The 21,290-nt window shown below is 56.3% G+C and overlaps 1 protein-coding gene across 2 annotated transcripts in view; it reads right to left on the reverse strand.

Annotated features, from left to right (window-relative positions):
- Positions 1-13,521: 13,521 nt before the first annotated feature.
- Positions 13,522-21,290, reverse strand: part of LEMD2 (LEM domain nuclear envelope protein 2) — a 17,593-nt gene continuing 9,824 nt past the window's right edge. For both annotated transcript variants that reach the window (XM_025418460.3, XM_035697985.2), the window contains 5 exons: positions 21,196-21,275; positions 19,451-19,596; positions 18,267-18,368; positions 18,082-18,184; positions 13,522-15,088 (listed from right to left, as the gene is read on the reverse strand). In XM_025418460.3, coding sequence (XP_025274245.3) covers positions 14,938-15,088; positions 18,082-18,184; positions 18,267-18,368; positions 19,451-19,596; positions 21,196-21,275 — 582 coding nt within the window. In that variant the 3' untranslated portion in view covers positions 13,522-14,937. The remainder of the gene's footprint in view (positions 15,089-18,081; positions 18,185-18,266; positions 18,369-19,450; positions 19,597-21,195; positions 21,276-21,290) is intronic.

The raw sequence follows: 21,290 nt of genomic DNA on the forward strand, positions 1-21,290 counted from the left end.
ATAGTGGCAGAGCTAGGATTTGAACCCAGAGCCCCCACTCCTAACGACTATTTTATTTCCCGGGCAGCCCCATAGGTGCACTTGGTTGCAAGGACACAGCCCAACACCAAGGGGAGAAGCACAAGGTGATCCCTCCACTCCCCCAGTCAAGCCCATGGGCCAGCTATAGGGAGGGGAGGCCTCTGGAGGGAGGTGTCAGCTTGTCTGTGAGTGTGGACGCAGCTGGGGAACTGGGCCCAGGCCTGGTGTGCCCTGCAGCACGGGGTTACTGGCTGTGTCCCCCTGCCCACATCTGGCTGAGGCACAAAGGGTTCCTTCCCCACACAGCTCTTGGGAGAGGCAGCTGGTGTGTGGCACAGATTGCCCAGCTACAGGCGATTGGTTCTGCTGGGTGTGGTTCCTCTGCCCTGAACAGTCGTGGTCCCATTTAGCAGCCGCCATCAAAGGCCATCAGAGAAAGGACCTGCCCTGCCTGAGAATGCCCAGAGCACTTTGCCACCATTGCTAGACTCAGGAGCTGCCCTCCTTGAGAGGATGGGCTGCCACCTGCCTTCCTGGCCCATGGGAGGAGCCCTGGCAGTGCCCTGCCCCAGAGCAAACCCCAGGGGATGAGCCTACCATCCCAGCTGTGTTGGTTCACCAGTGTGGCCGCAGCAGGTGCTTTCCAGAAAGAAATAGAATCCCAGAAGATCAGGGCTGGAAGGTCCCCCCAAGGCCACCCATTACAATCTTTTCATTTTACTGCAGGAGAGGGACAAGGAGAGGCCGCAGAGAGATGCCCGGGTCGCACAGAGGCCAGTGAAGAGCTACACCTGAACCCGAGTCCTGAGACTGCTGGTTCTGTGGGCCTCCTGGGGAGAGGGCCGGCAAAGAGCCTGGCCTGTGGTGTGGACGCACCCAGGTCTGAGTCCCAGCCCCACCATTTCCCGGGGATGTGAGCTTGGGCCAGCATCCTAAACTCACTGAGTCTCTGTTTCCTCATCTGTAAAGCCAGGATAGTTTTCTTAGGGTGGTTGTGATGGTGTAATGACATAATGCAGGTGAGAACCATTTAGCACAGTGTGACACCAGGCCTCCAAGGTCCTGGCTAATTGTATGAATGGCTATAATTATAGATGGCTGGCAAGTCCTCATGCGGACGGCACTCAGGGAGGCGGACTGTGTACCTACCCTTCCCAACCCTGAATTGAGATTCGTGCCCTGACATGGTTATGGGGACAGCGGCCCAGAATATTTGATCCTGGGACTGGCTCCCAAATCAGAACCCGTATGTACCACAGAGGCACACAGGGTGCTGTGGGAGCCTGAGGAGGGAGACGTTAATACACTTGCCATGGGGGCAGATGTCAGGCCTCCCAGGGGAGCTGGCATCCAAACTGGGCCTTATGGGGTGCTAGAGGCCCCAGGCTGAGAAGTGACTGAAGGGAACAGGAAGGGGAACAGCATCCACAAAGGCATGCAGGCTGGAAGAGCAGGGCATTTCTGGAAGCCTGGAGCAGAGGTGCCTGGAATGGAGGTGGGGGTACAGGCAGGTAGAGAGGACACCTTGTCTTGCCTTTGACTGTGCCTACATTCTGACTGTGAAGCCAGGCCCATAGCCTCTTAGAAGGGCAACACTTAACGACTCACACAGACTGTTCAGTCATCTCACAGATTGGAGGGACCAGAGGCCTGCAGGATGAAGCGGCCCCCCAGAGATACACGATGGGGCAACTAGAGCCAGGAAGGGCCCCCATCAGCCAGCTCTCAGGCGAGGGCTTGACATTCTGAGGTGGGCCGTGGGAGCTGGGGTGGATTGATTTGGGGCAGGGGACACACGTGGCGATGGTCCTGCACTTGCAGGAGAGTCTGGCCTGGGCCAGTGAGAGATGCACCCGGATGACAGACTGGGGGGACAGTGGCTGATGCGGGTTATTTATGGCTGTTTTTCTGTGAGTCCTTCAGGGCCACAGAGGTAATTGAATAAGTGAGCATGAGCAAACTCGAGCAATCATTTAATTGTGACAGAAAATGAAGTTGGTTGCAGCTGGGGGGCACCAGCCCATTACCGCTGGCCCTGGTTTCTGCTGAGTTGGGCAGGCAGGGCTGGAGTGGCCATCCGTCCTTGGTCTGCCCTCACCCTGTCGCCCCGCAGCCGTCCCCACGCAGGCAGGGCCTGGGGGCGTTGGCGGTCAGGGAGTTTATTTTCCCGGTAGGCCTCTCCCCGAGTCCCCTTCTCTGCCCCAGGCTGCCGTAGACAGTGGGGGGCTGGGAGGTCCTCAGAGCTCTGGGGGAGGCTTTTGGCTTGGGGGTGAGAGAAGGGGCTCAAATCTTGAGGTTTGGAACGGCAATGTCAGCAGATGCACAGGAAGCTGAGATGGAAGCACCATTAACATCCCCATTTCACGGATGAGGGAACTGAGGCACTGGCTCCTCACAAGATGCGCTTCTCCTAGAGAAGCCCCTGGGAGGCACTGAGATCCTGGGGGGACAGCAATGATGCAGGTGAGATGCAGTGAGGTCATATGGATCCCACAAGTCCTGCAAGCTTTCTCTCTCACCTCTTTTTCAGCCCAGCTGGCCACCCACTGCCTGTTCCCCCAGGAAAGATGAGGTTGGAAGCCTGGCCCCCAGGTTCTGGGGCTGAAGGAAACTGTTGGAGCCCTGGACGGGCTTAGCCCCCAAAGCTCTGGCCTCTGGCCTTGCATCCTCTGGCATCCAGTCCAGCCCTTCTGAAGAAGCAGATAAAATTAGGCCTGCAACGTGAGAAGCCAGTTCACCTTCCCAGGCTGGAGCAGCCACAGTGGCCGTCGGGCAGTGCTGGGATGACAGGCAGCCCCCCGCTCCCTGGCAGTGGAGCAGGGGTGGGGTTAGGCCTAGACCCAAACTGCAGCTGACCTCGGGCAAGTTCCTGGGATGCTGCATTTTACCTAATAACACTAACTGCAGCTCTGAGCCTGTTTTCTTCCCAGTGAAGCAAGTGAATGCTCCCTGCCACTCTCACTGGGTGATACTGTTGTAAGGAGCTGGAGAGACATCAAGAAGGGCTCCTCTTTCTTTCTCTTTCTTTCTTTCTTTCTTTCTTTCTTTCTTTCTTTCTTTCTTTCTTTCTTTCATTCATTCATTCATTCATTCATTCAGCTATGGGACACCTGCTATGTACCACCCATGAAATCTATTTGATTTTTAAAATGATGACCCTGTGTTATTTTTGTAAAACTTAAACTTACTTTAAAAAGAAGGGGAGGGGGATCCCTGGGTGGCGCAGCGGTTTAGCGCCTGCCTTTGGCCCAGGGCGCGATCCTAGAGACCCGGGATCGAATCCCACGTCGGGCTCCCGGTGCATGGGGCCTGCTTCTCCCTCTGCCTATGTCTCTGCCTCTCTCTCTCTCTCTCTCTGTGACTATCATAAATAAATAAAAATTAAAAAAAAAAGGGGAGGGTATTTTACCACTATTAGAAAAAAGAAGGAAAGGAAGAGGAGTTCAGTATAGTGGCCCAGTGCACCAAAGTGGACCCCCCCACCTTGCCTGGCTGAAGCCCACAAAGAAATACCTGTGGTGCAGAGGGTCTGTGCAGGTGGACAGCACTGAGCACTCCGAGAGGTCAGGAGGCGTGTCGTGGGAGGTCCGAGGCACCTGATTATTATGAGAAACTCACACTCGATAATGGGTTAATCTGATGGGTCAATCGCTGTGCTTCTCGGATGTCACAGAGGACTTTAGCAGCTTCCTGCAAACTCGGGCTGCAAGCTTTGACCCTAAACCAGAAAGCAACTCCTGGCGTGGTGCAGTGGGAAGCAACCACCCTGGAGAGGTGTTGGGAGGGGACGGAGGTGTCTTTAGAGCTGGCCCTTGGCCAAGGCTGAGCAGCAGGCAGAGTAAATCCTGGGAAACCCACCCCCACTGCTTCACTCTCCATTGGCCTCCCTACCAGTGTTTCTTCACGAGGATGCTATGTATTCTCTCTTTCCTTTCCTTTGACAAAGCTATTTGTAGGTGGGGCTCTGATAGGTTTGCATTTTTAAAAAGGACAAAGTGTTCAGCTAAAAGAATGAATCTTTAATGGTGGAATTTCAGACCTCTTCCTCTTAGGAGAGGTTTTATTTGTTTTGGTTTTGTCAGGGACTCTTCCCTGTGTCTCTGGAGCCTCGCTGCCATCCCAGGCTCCCTCCTAGACACTGTTGGTCAAGTCCCTTTCTCCATCACTTGCCAGAGCATTTTGGGGGGTGGGGGTGGGGAACAACAGCATCCTCTGGTTCCAAAATGAGCCCCCAGCCAGGGCAAATGCACTCTCTGCTCTTGCATTCAGTCGTGCTCTGCCCTGGCACACCTTCCCCAGAGAGAGGTGGGGGGGCCTCTGGGAGCCAGGAGTGACCTGCACCCCCCCGCCCCACCATGGGGCTGGGCAGAGGACCCCAGCCACATCTGAGTCCAGCTGGCAGCATTATGCAATGTCAGCTCCTACCTGGACTAGCTCCTCTGACCTCAGCACAAGTGAAGGAATGAACCCCTCACACACCCTCTGTCCCAGGTGGGGGAGGCGTTAGGCACCAGCTGCAGGGACCTATCAGGCTCTTCCCCTCTTGCCCGCCCCTTGCCTCACTCTACCCCTTTTCTCCCAGAGCAGCCTTATCACAGACCCTGCTCTTCAGTTCTGGAGGGGAAAGAGGGACAAGCGCAGTCTTTTTCTTATTATTATCATTAAAAGATTGATTGATTTGGTGGGAGGAGGGGCAGAGGGAGAGGAAGAGAAAATCCCAAGCAGACTCTCCACTGAGCATGAGCCAGGGCTTGATCTCACAACCTGGAGATCATGACCTGAGCCAAAATCCAGAATTCGGTCGTAGAATTCGGTCATGATCCTCCCAGGCACCCCAAGAAGCGCCCTCTTTAGGGATCTGGCTGTAGCAGCCAGTTCAGGATCTGGGGAGATAGTTGAGGCCCTGGCCTGCCCTGCCCTGCCTCAGCCTCAGTGTCCGGGCTCTGAGAAGCCCCCAGTGGAGCCGAGGGAGGGCTCTGCCCTGGCGTGGGGGTGCCATGGACCTTGCCAGCCCCCACTGCGGAGATCAGGAGGGAAGAAGGCCTTGTCCCTCGGACCGAGTGCTAAGGAGCCTGGGGTGCAGACAGCTTGGTGAGCAAGTCCCAGCTCTGGCCCCAAGTGACCCTTCTGAAGACCTTACCTAGGGCTTCGATCCTGGGGTGCCAGCACCCTGCCCCGTCCTCCCCAGTCTGCCCAGACCCCACACACACACACTGCCCAGCTGCACTGTGCGTTCAGCCTCAGGGCTCCTCGTTGGAAATCTCAGAGCTCCCCTTCCCATCACCCCAGCCCAGGCTGCTGGGTGTAAGGACTCTGACCTGACCCTGCAGGACACACCACAGCCTGCGCCAGATCCTGTGGATCCTGTTTGCCTGGAAGCAAGGCAGCCTGGTCCAGTTGTCACTGCTGTCCCCAGCGCTGGGGTTGGGGAAGGGGAGGGGAGGTTGACTGGTCACACCTCCCTTCTGACCTGCTGCGTTGCTGACCCCTGCTGGCCATCTCCACACACACCCCTCCCCGCACAGGCATCTCTCCACAGAGCCCTGGTGCTTGAATGCTTCCAGGGCCAGGGAGCTCACCACCTCATGCAGCATACAGTAGCCTCTTCCAGGTGGAGGTGCTCTGCTTCTTAGGAAGGTTCTTTGTATTCGCTGAAGTCTCAATACTGGTGACTGCCATCTGTTTACTTACAGTCATTACCCTCTGGAGTAGATTTTCATCATCATCATCATCATGTACTATCTATGTGCCAGGCTCAGTACAACATGCCATTTAACCCTTTCAACACCTGTGAGGCTGGTGCCTGTGTCATCCCCATTATATAGATGGGAAACCTGAGGTCCAGAGGAAACGTGTTGCCTAAGTGTGTCTCAAAGCCAAGAAGTCACAGAACCTGGGTTTCAAATCCAGAGCCCATGCCCTTGCCAGCTAGGGATGTCCCCATCTCACCGCCCCCCCCACCCCTTCTGCTTGGCTCTGGCTTATTCTTTCTTTTCTACCAAGCCCTGCTGTCCCACATAAGCTCCCACCTTCCCCCCAGAATCTGCAGTGGATTCACTCCTCCTCCAGGAAGCCCTTCTGGACAGCTAAAGGGTAAGGAAAGAGCTTTCTTCCCCAAGTATCTTTTCAGAGTGAGAGGAGAGGAGTGGAGGACATAAGGAGCCCACATCTATGATGTGGGTGAATCCTTGGTAACACAGTGGCGGTGGGGGGAGGGGTCTGTTCCTTCTGCTCCTCTCCCCTCCAGACTAGATTTTGGTCAAGGACCTGATGCTCCTACTTGGTGCCTGTCAGGACCTCAGGAGTCAGCATTTGTGGGGTCTGCGCTGGCCTAGTCTCATGCTGACCATTGGCAGGATGGCAGCATCTGTAGCATTGGGGGTGGCATCTTCCTGCAGGCCTGTGGCCCCACCCTGCCTGGTACACCAGCTTCCGTGGGGGGATCAGGAGTGCTTGAGGGCAGAGCTGGGGGTACAAACTTCATTGCCCCTCAAAGGGCAAGGAGCAGGAAGGGGGCCCAGAGAGGCTTTATGGTTCAGGCCAGCCCCTGCAGGGCAAGAAACTGCATGGGTGTCGGGGGGGGCGGGGGGGACCCAGGACACTCTGGTTACCAGGGGTCTGGGATCTCCCGCTTCCTTCAGTGACCTCCGGCCACCTTCCGTAGCCACAATGCCCTCAGTCATGCTCAGGTACCCTCATCCCTGGCTGTCACCTTAAGCTCCTTCCATTTTGCAGTCTAACTGTTGAGACCTCAGGGAGCAGGCCTGCATTCAGAAGGATTGCCATGGATGAAAATCTCTATCAGGCTTGAACCAAAAGCATCTCAGTGTAGGGCAAGACTTTCAGACCCACCTAGTCCCATCCATTCATTCTGTGCTAGCCTCTCTGCTGAGTGCCAAGGCAGCCTCTGCTTACATGCTTCCAATGACATGAGGCTCACTACCTTTTGAGGCAGCCTAAGGCTCAAAATAGTGGGGACCGTCTTTCTCCTGCAGAGCTGAGAGCTGAGTTCACAAAGGCTCAGAATCCCCCCTAGCCCTTCCCCTGATGAAGTTTGGAGCAACTGACCATCTTATTGCCGCATCTTCTCCCCAGCCAAAGTGAAGAGAAGAGGCCTGCTCTGAGAATTGGGGCGGGGGGGGGGGGCGCCTGCCACAGGGGAGAGGCATCTCACACCCAACCCTCAGCTGAGCTGCTGAAACTCCAAGCCCAGCCCTGCCAGCTTTGGGTGGAGAGTGGAGAGAGTTTTGACAGAACCCACATATGCCCACCCAACTTTGGGGTTCTCAGAGGTTCAGGCCTGACTCTTGGTGGCACACGTTTGAAGGGAGAGGCTGCCCTAGGGGTGTCCTGGCTATTGGAAAGGAGAGAGAGGGACACCTGGGTGGCTCAGTCAGTTAAGTGTCTGCCTTCAGCTTAGGTTATGATCCCAGGGTCGTGGGAGAGAGCCCTGTGTCGGGCTCCTTGCTTCTCCCTCTGCCCCTCCTATGTTTTCCTATGGCCCCTTCTGCCCGCTTATGCTCTCTCTCAAATAAATAAAACTCATAAAAAAGAAAAGAAAAGGAAAGAAAGGCGAGATGGACATGGGGGCCTGATTCCCAGGTGGATGGCACAGAAGGAGGCCAGGCTTGAGCTGCCTGAAAGGCCCCTGCCCAACAGGACAGCCTGACCATCCTGGAATTCAGACTCAGGTTCTCTGGCTGCCCTCCTCAGCCTGGATGCTATACTTTTTTTTTTTTTTAAGATTTTATTTATTTATTTATTCATGATAGACACACAGAGAGAGAGAGAGAGAGAGAGAGAGAGAGGCAGAGACAGGCAGAGGGAGAAGCAGGCTCCATGCAGGGAGCCCGACATGGGACTCGATCCCAGGATTCCAGGATCATGCCCTGGGATAAAGGCAGGCGCTTAAGCCGCTGAGCCACCCAGGCTGCCCATGGATGCTATACTTTTACTGATGCAGCCACAGACCCCCCACCCTCACCCCTGTTGCTGCCTATAGAACTGACCATCATCACGAGCCCCCCAAACCCTCACTGGAGTTCAGTCCCCGCCCCACAGGTCTGCGCAGTCAGGCCTGTGGCCCTGCGTGCAGTAGTGTTACCTCCTTCCTCCAGTGAGCCACTGTTCCTCCCCCATTCCTCTGCACGTGGAGACGGGGCACAAATAGATAAATAAAACGAAATAAACACGTTCGTCCCTGTTAAGTTTCATCTTGTTAGATCCACCCCATTGCTCCGGCCTGTCAGCTTCTATTTAGATCCCAGCTCTGTCATCTGGTGTATTTGCCATCATCTCCCCCTCCCCCAGCTGTGTGGCATCTGCAAATTTGATAAAGTACACGGAGCATGTTTGTCTCAGAGGAAGTCCCCTCCTCCCTGCATTGGGTGGCTGGAGCACAGGTGTGCGCAGGCGTGTGTGTGTGTACACACACACACACACACACACACACACAGCTTTCCTCTTCCATTTTTGGCAGAGGCTTGTCAGCCCTGTCGAGTCACTTGGATCCTGGTGGGGACCCTGGGCACCCGTGTTCCACAGAGGGTTTGGCCCTCAGCAGCCACTTGCTGTGTACGTGTCCCTGTGAGGACGGGATGCTCTGGGTACATCCACACATCCTCACCTCCGTTGGCTGCTATTTAAAGAGCCTCTGACCAGGCAATGCCTCACTGGCCCTTTCCACCGCGCTCGAGGCATGGCTGGCCAGCCAGCATGGGCCTTGGGTCTCCCGGACAGCTGCGTCTCACCTCCCATGCTGCTAGACACACAAGGCACAGCGCCTGGATGTGTAGCTCATCCTCCTTTTGGTCGTGGCTGTTGATAGTGGAGTCAGCACGACTGCATGGGGTGAGAACTCCTCCTTGCCCATGCACCTGCTGTGTGCTGTTTCTCTGATCCTTCTCTTCAGGGGACCCCAGCTCTTCTCTTTGCAGTAATTGCATAGCGAGGATAGCCAGCTTGGAAAGATCCAGATCTTTACTGCAGAGCCTGCCAGACATCATCTTAGTGGAATGGAAAAGAACTCAGGGCCTAGACAGACCTTCCAGAATCTTCTAGTCCATTCCCCAGCCTCCAGGCACTGCATATTGGAACACAGAGGACTTGGGCATATTCCTATTGCTCCCCTCCTGCAATGGGAGCTGTTTGTTCTTCCCGCAGGGAAGGTGGCAAAAGCTGGTTACCTGCATCAGGTAGCTGATGGTGGTAACAAACCACCCCAGGTTCTTGGTAGTGGCTTCTACCAACATTCATTGATTTCTTGCTCCTTCTACTACACTGCAGGTCAGCAGGGGATTTGGTCTAAGCCATCATCACCTGGGACCCAGGCTGAGGGCCTGCCCCAGCTGTAGCATCACCCCGTGGCCGAAGGAGGAGGTCACAGATCCCGTACCAGCTCCTAGCGGCCCTGCCTCCATGTGTCATTTGTTGCTTCCATTCAGCATTTCACTGGCCAAGCAAGTCCTGTGGCTAGGCCTGATTTCAAAGGGGAAGAGGCAATCTCATCTCTTTGGTGCCAGGAATCCTGGCGAATGGACTCTGCATACTGGCTGCTCCTGTCCCCCATCGTGGTCCCGAGTTCCCGTCGTACCGTGTGGGTGCGCATTCTCTGAGTCTAGGGTGGAATGTCTTCCACTCTACCCCAAAAGCCTGTGTAATACACACTTCTGGGGGATTTTGTCCACATCTGGACCTGTTATCCATATGAGCAACAGACCACCCCAAAACTTAGTGGTTTCATGTGACAAAATTCCATAGAACTACACCCACCCACCCACCCCCCACACACACACAAGAAGTGCCTTAATGAGGTCTGGGTCTGAGTTAGTGTATCAGGATCAATTTCCTGGTTTTGACACGATGCCACAGTTATGTGGGGTATTATTCTTGGGGGGAGCTGGGTGAAGGATACATGAGAAGTCTTTGGGCTATTTTTGCATCTTCTTGTGGATCTTAGACTATTTCAAATTAAAAAGTTATAATAGTAATACAGAGTTAGTGGCTGAACACAGCAACAGTGCAGTGACTCATGACTGCCATTTGGGCAGTGCTGGGTGGGAACAGCTTATCCCTGCTCACGTGGGACTGGCAAGAGTGGCTTCACTCATGCGTCTGGCGTGCCAACTGGGCTGCTGGAACAGCTGGGGACAGGCAGGCATCTGTCCCCACAAAGTCTCTCCAGCAGGGCAGCTGGGCACTTTACATGGTGGCTCTGAGCCCAAGGGGTGCAAAGCAGAAACGAGCAGGCCTGGGCTGGCTCCGGCCAGCATCCCTCTGACCATTGCCCTGTGGTCAAAGCAGTCGCAGAATCAGCCCAGATCCAAAGGAGGAAGAGGCAGATGCTGCCTCCTGATGGGAGGGTGGCAGAGCATGTGTGGCATCTTCAGCTCACTGCTGTGTCAGAGGCTTCTCGATTTGCCACCCTGGCTCCAGTCCAAGTCCCTCACCTGTGCCGTGGTGGGTGGAGGCTGGAGAAGTGAATGGAAGGAACTGGCATCAGCCCTGCCGAGAGAGAGTGCTCCAGAGAGTGCCCCAGACTCCGGGGCAGTGCTGGACTCCCACCCAGGGCTCAGCCCATTTCACCCCTTCGAAGCCCCCACTCCCGCCCCCTTGGCAGCAGCGGGACGCACTTCCCCAGCCCAGCCCGGCCTGCTGGGGAGTCTGTTTTGCACATGCTGGTGTTTGCAATCAAAAAGTTCAGCGGCCCTTCCAGTCTGCTTAAATTAGTCCCTGTGAAAACCAAATCATTTCATTTGCAGAGAAGGGCTTAATTGCAAGGGGAAGGAGGCAAAGGGAATTCTGTTGCCTGTTTTCATTGAAGAAAATTGCTGTACTTTCCCCTGTCTCCTTCCTTAAACAGAAGCGGCTCAGAAATTGGGCTGTAATCACCAGTGATACCTCTGCTCCCTTTCTTCTCAGAACTTGCTCAGTTCCTCTGTTCCTGAGACACTGCTCCGGACTGTCCCCCCAGCTTGCAGCCTGGTACCTGCAGGAGGCAGCCCCTCCACAGTGGCTTGCAGCCTCCACACCCCACTGCCCCGGTTAGGGTTCGTCCTTCAGGTCACGGGGCCTCAGCCCTGGACTGGCTCCGACTCTTGGCAGGAGGAAACGTCCTGTCACTTCCATTAGAAATCTTGGCCAATCTGCTCCAAGCTCTCCCTCCAGGAGGGGAAGGAGAGAGCCATGTGGAGACTTGGGAAAAGAGCAGACAGGTGGAACAGCCAGTGTGGAGGCTTGGAGGCAGCAGTGGGCCTGGTCAGGGTGAGGGCAGCAAGGTGTATGGCCTGAGCAGAGTGGGGGCGAGCATGAGGGCAGGCCAGGGGAGCCTCCTAGAGCCTCTCTGAGGTCCTGGCTCAGTGGTGGTTTTACTGTCCTGGCGAACCCAAGGCAACTCGACAAATCATGAGTGGCTCCCCTTACTATGGTGAAGGGAAGAGAGCAGGGCCGAGAACACAGGCTCTGGAGCTGGTCTGTCTGGGTTCAAACCGCAGTTCCACTACTTGCCCGAACGACCTGTGCCTCAGTTTCCCCCACCCCATATAAAGGAAAGAACAGCTACGGCATGGGGACGTTGTGTCATTCAGTGGGCTGCAGCTCACTATGAGCATGCCATGATGCTATCATGTTCATTTTACCATTTCTTCCTTAATAACGTCCCCTGTACAGGGATAAAGGGATTGGTCAGCCCAAGGTTCCAGCCAGTAAAGGACAGAGCCGTCCCGGTCCCGAGGATGCTGAGTCCCCACCTCCACACCACCACTCGCTCCCTGGGGTGCAGCACCAGGTGGCATGCTCCCCCCCCACTCATCCCCTCGGCCTCTCTTTTTCTGACTGCACCATGGGGCCCCTCTGCCCAGATTCTCTCCTTGTCTCTAGAGCTTTCTCCAGACGGGGTGGAGAAGCCGGCCTGTCTGCCTGAGAGGGCTGGTCGGAGCAGTTGGTGGTTGCCGCCTGACCGCTCCTCTGCCCCTTCCCTTTGGTGGAGGCCCAGGAAATAAAGGATTTGAAGGCCGCACACCTGCCTCCACGAAGGGATTTGTGTGTGTGTGTGTGTGTGTGTGTGTGGCTCAAAGTCAATGGTGTATTAATTAAGGGGAACAGCTGCTACTGCAGTTCTTCTGATAAGTCAGTGACAAATGGCCGTGTTTACCTTTCTCCTGAGCAGAGGCTCCGGGAGATGGCCTGGAGCTCCTGGGTGGATGTCCAGGGCTGAGATTTGTGGGGTAGAGCCTCTCCCTCCCTTACCCGCCTCCAGCTTCTGTCTCTGTGCCACCAAGCCCAAGAGGGCTGTTTGTCACTGAGGAAAGACAGGCAGGTGGACTGGGGAGCCGTGGAGGGGACTGGGCCGGGCAACGGAAACTTCTCAACGATGGCTCCTACTCGAAAAGAGGCCCTTGGACCCCCTCCTCAGCCGATCCCACCATCCTGCCCTTCCCCTTGTGCACTTAGAGCTGCTTGAAAGAGAGACTTGGCCCTTCAAAGGGGAGGAAGGCTGCAGGGCCGGATCTGAGGCTCTGCGGCAGAGGATGCGGATGCACCCCGGGGCTTTGTGCGCTGCAGGAAGGCCGGGGCTGGCTGCCCAGGTTGGGGGGGTGGCGCGGCCTTTTGTTATTTCACTTATTTTGATCTCGCTCCTGCTCTCCAAACAGCCTCACAGAAATAGAGCCCTGCATTAGCTCCCTTCCCAGCTTAAGACAAAACAAGGCAGAGGGAAAGCCTTTCCCTGAAAAACAGAAAAGGGCAAGAGAGGTGGGCTCAAGTTTGTCTGGGTCGTGTTTTCTGGGGGCTTCAACTCCATTTCTCCACCAGATCTCCCACAGTGCGAAGGAAGGGCTGGATCTCCGAGCCAACCCCAGTGTCTCCGCTGGTCCCCAGGCCCACTGTGCCCTCAGGGTAGTGGCTACCCTGGTGGAGATCAGTCCACCTGGAGGCCCAGACCTTGCGGAGTCCTGGAGTCCTGCCCATCCTGCGCCCCCCCAGATGGCACCTGGGACTCTGCAGCCGAGGCGAGGGCAGGTGCAGAGACTAGGCTGCAGGGGACACGGATCTCCGCCTCCTCGGAAGGCACCACCAGCTGCCAAGGAGCCTCATCCAACCTTTCCCTGCTCTTCGTCCCCCTCCCAGGGCTGAGCACGCCCACCCCGGGAGCCTCTGGGGCCCCCAGGGGAGGCAGAAATGGGGCCAGAAAGAGGTTCTACTGACCCTCACCCTTTGCCACCACTCACTGCGACCAGGCTGGTGTTCTGAGTCCACCCTGCCGGGTATGATAGCCACGCTGTGTTGTAATAGGGAAACTGAGGCTGAGAAGTTATGAGGCTTGCCCAAAAACCTGCTCATGGAAAGGCTGGGGCCGCATGGGCAGCCTTGGGCGAAGACTTGGGAGAAGACACCCAGCCAACCCGCCCTGGCCTCCTCTTCCCACTGACCTCTTGGCAAGCTGCCGCTCCTCACAACGTTGCTCTGTGGGGGAAAGGGAAAGAATCGTGGACGAGAAACACATCCATTTTTAATAGTTTATTTATCCAACAGTTTCAACCCTGAAGTGAAGCCTGTTGCCGCGTCCGAATTCCGGCTGGGGCCTGATTAGACCATTGCTTTGCCGTGGGGCGGGCGCTCCGAGCCAGCCCCGCGCTCATCCAGACATCAGAGGAAATGAGAGTATTGCTCAAATGAGGGAGATGGAGCTTTATTAAGGAAACAAAAAATACCAGTAAGACCGACAAGGGGTGGCTGATGTCTTCTGGAGGCGCTGTTGTGGGCGCCCTGGCTCGCCCCTCTCCCGCCTGCCTCGGAGGAGAGCACAGGGGGACGAGGCTCTGCTCGAGGGGCTCCTCGCGTTGAGTTAATAGGGCCCCCGGCAGGGCGCTTCTGGAGCCGGGCCGGGTGGGGGTGGGGGTGGGGGTGCAGGAGGAAGGTCTGTGGCGGCGCTGGCACGCTCCCGGCGGCCGGCAGCCATGTGACCCCGCACCCTGCGCCCCCCAGGTCGGCCTCAAGTTCTGGCCCTACGGCCCCGCAGCCCTGCAGGGGGCCGCCCGTGGTTGCCCTGGAGAGGGGTGATCGTTGCACAACGGAGACGTGGCACTCCCAAGCTCCCGGAATCCGCATCCTCCTCGACGCAGTGTCGCAGTGTGGCACTGTGAGAAGCACCACTGAAGAGGCCCAGCTCTGACCCTGCGGGTGGCACGGGGCGGCCCTGCCCTCTGGCCGCCCCCGCTCCGGGCTCCTCTCAGGAGGCCGCCCCCGCAGCTCACCCCTCCTGACCGGAGGGTCCCGTGTGCCAGGACCTGGCATTTCTAGATCTTCTACAGTACTTGTTCTACTTTCTAGCACCTTACCCCTTCAGGATAAAAGAGGCCCAACCCAGCTAGAGGACAGGCTTTCTCCCCTCACCCTTGAGCTCCCGGTAACACCCTCTGAAGGCACATGGACCAAACCGCTCCCAACCCCTGCTGCCCCAGCCTGCCAGCCCGACCCACCTCCCACAGGCTCCACGCCCACCCTGCTGAGTGCTCCCGCGGTGGAAGAGCTCCAGCCCACCTGACTGCATACTTGCTCTGCAGGGTCTCCCAGCTGCTGCTCTTTCATCTTCTCTAAGCATCAAAAACAAACCCTTCTCCCCCTTCCTGCCAGCCACCGGGCAGAGAGGACTGGACCAATGCAGAGGACGAGCTACCCACCTGGCCTCTGGCTTTGCCACCCACCCCCACCCCGCCGCTGCCCCTCAAGGAAGCCCAAGCTTTCCTACAAGCTAATCTCTCAAGAGTCTTACAGAGAGACCTTTGGAACCAGAGTGGGAAGGAGGGTGAAAGTCAAGGCAAGCGTGAATTCAGCACTGGCAGGTCTGGTGGCCTTCTCACGCCCCTGGAGGGGACTGGCCTGGGACAGGCTGACTGGGAAAAGGTCCCCGCCCAGGATTTATCGCTCTGAGTCGGAGAAGGAGGAGGGCTTAGTCCATCTCCACACCAGCATATCTTCCCCAGCCACGCGGTGGGACTCTGTCTGGATCCGGGATTCATTGGATGCTAGGAATTCCACAGCCCGGTCCCAGACACGCTTCATGCGCCTCCTGCAATGAGAGGGACCAGGTTCAGCAGCAAGGCAGCAGCCCCCTGCCCCCCGCAAGCTCTGTCTGGTACTGCCCAGAGAAGTGAGCTGGCCTGTGCACGCCCTGGGGACAAGACCCCAGGAGCCCACGCAGAATTTATCTGTGGGAGGAAACTGCGTCAAGTACTAGCAGAACTCCTGCAGAGAGAAATTTCTTGAGCCACAGAAAAAAATTATCCCTCAACCTTCTCTGCTCTAAAAGCGCTCAATTAAAGGGAGCCGAAGGGGACCAGAGGTGCCGGAGGACCCCCTGGTGTGTCTGAGTGGGACTGGGCCATGCTGACCTTGGCCAGCTCTTGCCAGGACCTGTTACTGCAGCAGCCCCAGCCAGGCGGCCCCATCACCAGCACTGGCTGCATTTTAATGCCCCATGTGGGCCAATTAAAGAGTGGCCACTGGGCTGTGGAATCCAAACTTGACAGTGCTTTGGAGCATGGGAATGAGCTCAGCATCTGACGGGGGAGGCCAAGAAGCCGGAGCTGCTCCCCTCTTCTGCTCTGCTGGGTCCCCGGGGCCTGGCATCCCCTTAGACCGCCCCTATAACCTCCTCCCCCTCCAGACTAGACAGGAAGATTCCAGGGCAGTCAGGTTGCTCTGACATCTTCTCTTTGATGAGTTCCTGTCTTTTGGCAGTTCCGCAGCCTGCCTCTCCATGACGTGGAGAGTGACTGTGGACATGGGCATGTGTGAGCAGGAAAGGCTCCACCAGGGCTCAGGACAACAAATGAGGGAAGTTCCTGAGGTGGCCTCTGGGTCGGGAGTAAGAATGGGGGTGCTGGGGCTTTCTTCCTCGGAGTTCGGGTCCTGTCACGAGCGACCCCTCAGCCTGTTTGGCAGTCCCCACTTGCCTGGTGTCACCCAGCCCTCCCTCCCTGGCTGCCCATTAATAGGTGAATAAGCCAGCTGCTTTTAGCCCCCCTGCTTTCCTCACCAGCCAGGCTCTTCAGCCCTCCCTCAGTCTCACAGGCAGACCCTCATCTGCAGGGCAAACCTGAGGGGGCCCACGGCAGCGGATGTGTCCTCACAACTGGAGGGCTTGGCTGCACAGATGAGGGGTAGCAATCAAGAAGCTGAGAGCCAACAGTGTGAGTCTCCCGGGTTTCACTGCTAGGGCTCAGTCCCGAGACAAGCCGAGACGGCACTTTTGCACTTACTTCAGTACATGTGTGGGTTGCACATAACCCGAGCTGGAGCAATAAGGGCTGCCCTGGGATGAGCTGTGAGGCCACCTCCGACACCCCCACTTCCCTTTTCCTGAGGCCTTGTCAATACCTAACAGCACAGTTTCCTTATGCATTTGTTACCTCTCTTCCTCCTGAGAAGCAACACTCCAGCACGGTGGGGATTTGGGCTTCTTCCCCACACCCCAACACACCCCACCCCCGTGACTCAGGAGAGTATGGCCCATAGCCAAGTGCTCACTAAACATCTACTGAATAAAGGAGGGCTTCAAAGCAACCCTCTGCAAGGTGGTGGTATTGTCTCTGTGTCTTGGATGAGGAAAGGGCTCAAGGAGGCTGTTCCCCAAGGCCACATGAGACTCCTGGCCGGGCCAGGAATTTGGTGGGAGTCTGGATGCACCAAGTAGCCTCCCCCTGGGAGCAGGACGGCCACACGGCTGCCTCATGCTGGACAACAACAGCAAGCACAAGCCAAGGCCATGATCCCAGCTCTCCCTAAGCTTCCTGCCTGCACCTTCCCAAGGAGTAGGGAAAGTTCTTGAGCATCTTCACATTTAAAAACGGCCTTAAATTCACATTTAAAAGCAGTTTTACTCTTCCACTTCCTCTTGGGTTGCACAGAAATGCCACCAGCGGTGGGCTTTGAGCAAATTCCTTAGCCTCCACGTGCCTCAGTTCCCTCATCTGTAACATGGGATACTCACTGTTCTCACCTCCCAGGGCCACAGTGAGGGTCAACCAAGTGGGACTGTGCTGGGGAAGGCCCAGAGCAGGATGGCTCACAGCGAGCACTCGGCAAATGTGAGTGCTTGTCACTCTCCGAGGGGATGGCATCCAGCCGGAGACCGTACCAAACTGCTGACAAGGGCCCCCAGTCTGAGCCCACGCCATGCCAGGGCCCTGCTGGTTGGGCCCTGGGCCCTCCTCCTACAAAGCTTCCCCACGTTTGGTTTTGTCAGGGGCCACCTAGCATCTGCAGCCCATGTGGAAGGCCCCCTGGAACCATGCGTGACAATGGCCTGCTACCCCTGCCCATGCAGCCGTGCACCTGACCACATCCATTGCCACGAAACCCCGCGTTCAACTACATGCATGCATGTGTAGGTGTGCCTGCGACTGTGGGAAGCAAACCATGATGTTTTAGGGGACGTGTTATGGGTCATGGTTAAAAATGTCTGAAAGGCAATCTCATCCTTGCTAGTGACTGATTCAAGAACACAAGTAACCAGTTCTGGCCAGCGAGGCCTCAAGGAGTGTGTCACCGGCAGCTTCTGGGCATGTTTTCTCCTGCCCATGAGAGTGACTGGAGGCCCATCTCTCCCCAGTTGGCAGTGACAAGGCAGACGACGATCCAGCTGCCGCTGGCTACCACTTGTGTCTGGGAGGAACTCCAACCAGCCCACAACATCCGGAGGCCAGGGCCACAAGCATCACAGAGAAATGGCACTAGAGTCTCGACTATTCTGTGCCCGGAGCCCAAGGGACTCTGGACTTCCACTAATAGAAACCCACTAGGTCCCTCCCAACTTGAGCCACTGGGGGGAAGGCACGAGCACCTGCCACCCACAGCTCTCCAGTTGGTATCGACGCTGACAGAGTGGGGTCATGCTTCCGTACTTCGGCTGTGCATTCTGCCAAAGATCCGAGCACTGGGGCAGCGGCGGGAGGTGTGCCTGGCCCCCTCATCTGTGATCCTCAGGGCCGACTCGCAGCCCCTTAACTGATGCTCTAGGCCCTCTCCTATGGCACCAGGCTGGGTCAGCCCAGGACTCACCGGCTCTGTGGAGGGATCAGGGTGTCTCGCACATGCAGGATGCCCACGTATGGGTAGCGCTCCATGTCCTGCTCCCAGTCCACGTAGTGGTCCTGGACCACATCTGCAAGGTAGGACAGAGGACACCATATAGGGGAAGGACGTTCTGGCAGGTGCCAGTGGTCCTTTCCCCAGGGGCCACGCACCTATAATCTTCTTCACCATCTCATACATAGCTTGTTCCTCTTCTTCCAGCTTCCGCCACCGATATTTCAGGAGGATCAGGAGCCCCCACAAAAAGGCCAAACCTATGAAGGAACAAAGGCCCCGTTAATCCATCTCATCACTTGTGGCCATTCAGCTGCATGCTGGGTCTCAGTGCAGGCCAGTCGCTGTGCTGGAGGCTGTCAGTGAGCTGCGTTAGGTGTCCTGAGAACCCGCTATGTGTCAGGCCGGGGCTGGCATGCAGCTTACGCAGGATGGGGAGATGGCGGAGGGGAGACAGGCTACAAAGTGATCATCTTCCTCTGCCGGTTGTCACCACGGAGGCATCCCCAGCTGTCCAGATTGAGGCTCCTCCCAACCCCATTCCGGGCTTTCATCTCCTCCCTTGTGAACCAGACCACGGGGTTTCATACATATACACACGCAGGGCCCTTTGTATTCCAAGATGCTGCTGCCGATAATGACGTCTCTGCCTGATGGCGTGGGTGAGGGAGCTGTGTGCACGCCCAAATGGCTGGTGATTTGTCTCTCTGCCACGTCTGCAGAGCTGGCAGTTTCTGTGACTCGGCCTTTCACCTTCCAAAACACCCTGAGGTCTCTGTTCAAAGGCAGCCCCTGATGCCAGGCCACAAGATGCTAAGCTCTGCTTTGCAGCTCAGCCCCCTGGGTCCTTCCTGCTTTCCTTGGGTACCCAGAGCTCCAAGGAGGTGTTTACATCGTTCAGGGAGTAAAATTAAGCCAAGCTCCTGCTGCACCTCCTCCTCCTCCGAGAGGCACGTGCCCTGGAGCTCTGGGGGTGACGATGCTGGGCTCCAGCCAAGGCCCAGCTACCCCCTCGGGGACAATGATAGTCTCTGACCCCGATCAAGGATATTTTCCAGTTCCCCTCATGCTCCTGCCACCAATCTCTAAAGGTAAGATGACCCAGGGCAGAGGCTGACTTGTTCATCTCCTCTGTTTTATTAGACCTCAGGTTCACGAGACAGAAATGAACTCTCTGGGCCTGGGTTTCTATAGCTCATCACTCATGCCTAGGAGTGTCACTGAGCTGGGCTCCCGGGAGGTGCTGTGTGAGCAGTCCCTATGGCAAGGGCGGGGGAGGGGCTGGTCACGGGGGTGGGGGGGGTGGGGGTGTGTGAGGGGAGAAGGGCAGCCAAGGACTTACACCAGAAGAAGATGAGCAGGTTGGTGATCGCGGTGAACAGGGCACGGCTCAGGCGGCAGCCCACACCCATGCGGGGGCGGGCGGATTCCAAGCAGACCACTTTGTCCACAGTTGTCACCAATTCCGATGGGTCTTCCCCTTTCAACCTGAAACAGGACACAGCGCTGCAAATGCATTCAGGAGCTCCCAGGAACCATAGGATCAGCCCCAATTTGAAGCAAGGGGAGATGAAAGGAGGGGCTTTGAGGCCTCTACTTGCTTATAAAATAGACTTGGTATCCTGGTCGCATACTTTCCAGAAATTTCCCACATTGGCTACTTAGAAAGAATAAAGCTTTAAAGATGGCAGCAGGCTCGAACCCCTACTGCTAAAGTGACGTCTCCCTCTGTCGAGTCTTCTGACAACTCCTCTCAGCGTGTGGAAGATTAAACTGTAAATTGGATTCCCACCTCCTAGCATATAGAAATGGAAATGTTTACTGAATCACTGGCTTTGCACTGCATAGCAAGAACTGAAAGAGTCTGGGGTGTGCTTTTCCTCGTTGACGGTGACAAGGAGGCACATAAGCTGTTTAAGTATAAAGATTGGGGTGTCGTGAGGCTCGGGGAAGGATAACCACTGGGCTCTCTGAGGCCAGGCTCCCAGCCACAGCGCCTCCACTCTGGCCTCTGAGAGGTGTCAGGACACATGGGGATGCCCACGCCTGCACCTTCTTCTGGCTAGGTGACAGTCTCATGTATGGGAATGCCCAGTGTCTGAAGTGTTCCGATTTCTCGTGACCCGCTTTGAACACTGGTCGTCTGAGCTGGGCTGGGCCACCCTCCGACTGTCTTCCCACAGTGTGAAAAGGCGAGTGCCATCATTCTTCTGTGCTAGCAGCTTTGGTGAGCACTGCTGAGGATAAAATCCATATTCTCTTCCGCCTATCCTAACACACAACAGGAAAATCGCTCAGCCACTCAGGGAAGCTTTATTTTTTTTTTTTAAGCCAACGCATTTTAATCGTGTCCTGCATCCAGTTATCAAGCTTTAGGCTGAACAGCCTGAGGGGCTTCTGGTGGAGGCACTGCTGATGGAATTAGTAGTCTGAGTGGATTAGAGACGGAGGGAACAAAACCCTAGAGTGTACTTGAGTATCAGGAGCTGTGGCCTGAACAGAGACCCTAACAAACCCTGGGAAATGGGAGGGAGTCCCAGCATGAAGAACCTTGGTGGTGGCAAGGGGTGGGGGTGTGGGTGGGGGGGCATACTGGTGTATGCAGCCAGATGGGGCTTTTCAGAAGGCTGAGAGGGCTCACCATCCTGGCTAACAGTGCTCCCCGGGGGTAGAAATGAGGTCAAATGCCCAGTCAGAATAAAATCCAGTATGTCCTTTTTCAATTTCCGTCCTGAGCGAAATCGACAGAAACATTTCAGCTAGGAATGAAGACCAGCACCAGACAAAAGGAAATACAGAATGACTTCTCTATGTGGGACCAGCGAGTTCAAAGGGCACAGAGTGAGTTACTTGAAACTCAAAGGTGTAGGTAGAAAACTAGGCTAACCTGGATTTTGTGTCTTATCGTGAAGTGGCTCCTTCCGCTGCACCCTGACCACCTTTTCCTTCTGTTGCCTGGCTGTAGGCTTAGCCCACAAGGACTCGGCAGGGAGACCTGGCTCTACCTTCAGACACCTCTGTGAGCTGACCGTGGCCGCAGGTGCCCGTGGTAGTGCCCCCACCCTGTGATGCCTCGCCCACACTCACCAGATGCCCACATCCTTGTTACTGCTCAGTATCCAGGTCAGCGCAGCTTCAAACTTGGCAGGGGAGTTGCCGGTCACATTCTGTGGGAGGGGGCG

The sequence above is a fragment of the Canis lupus genome, chromosome 12 (genome assembly GCF_003254725.2).
Source record: "Canis lupus dingo isolate Sandy chromosome 12, ASM325472v2, whole genome shotgun sequence".
NCBI lineage: Eukaryota > Metazoa > Chordata > Mammalia > Carnivora > Canidae > Canis > Canis lupus.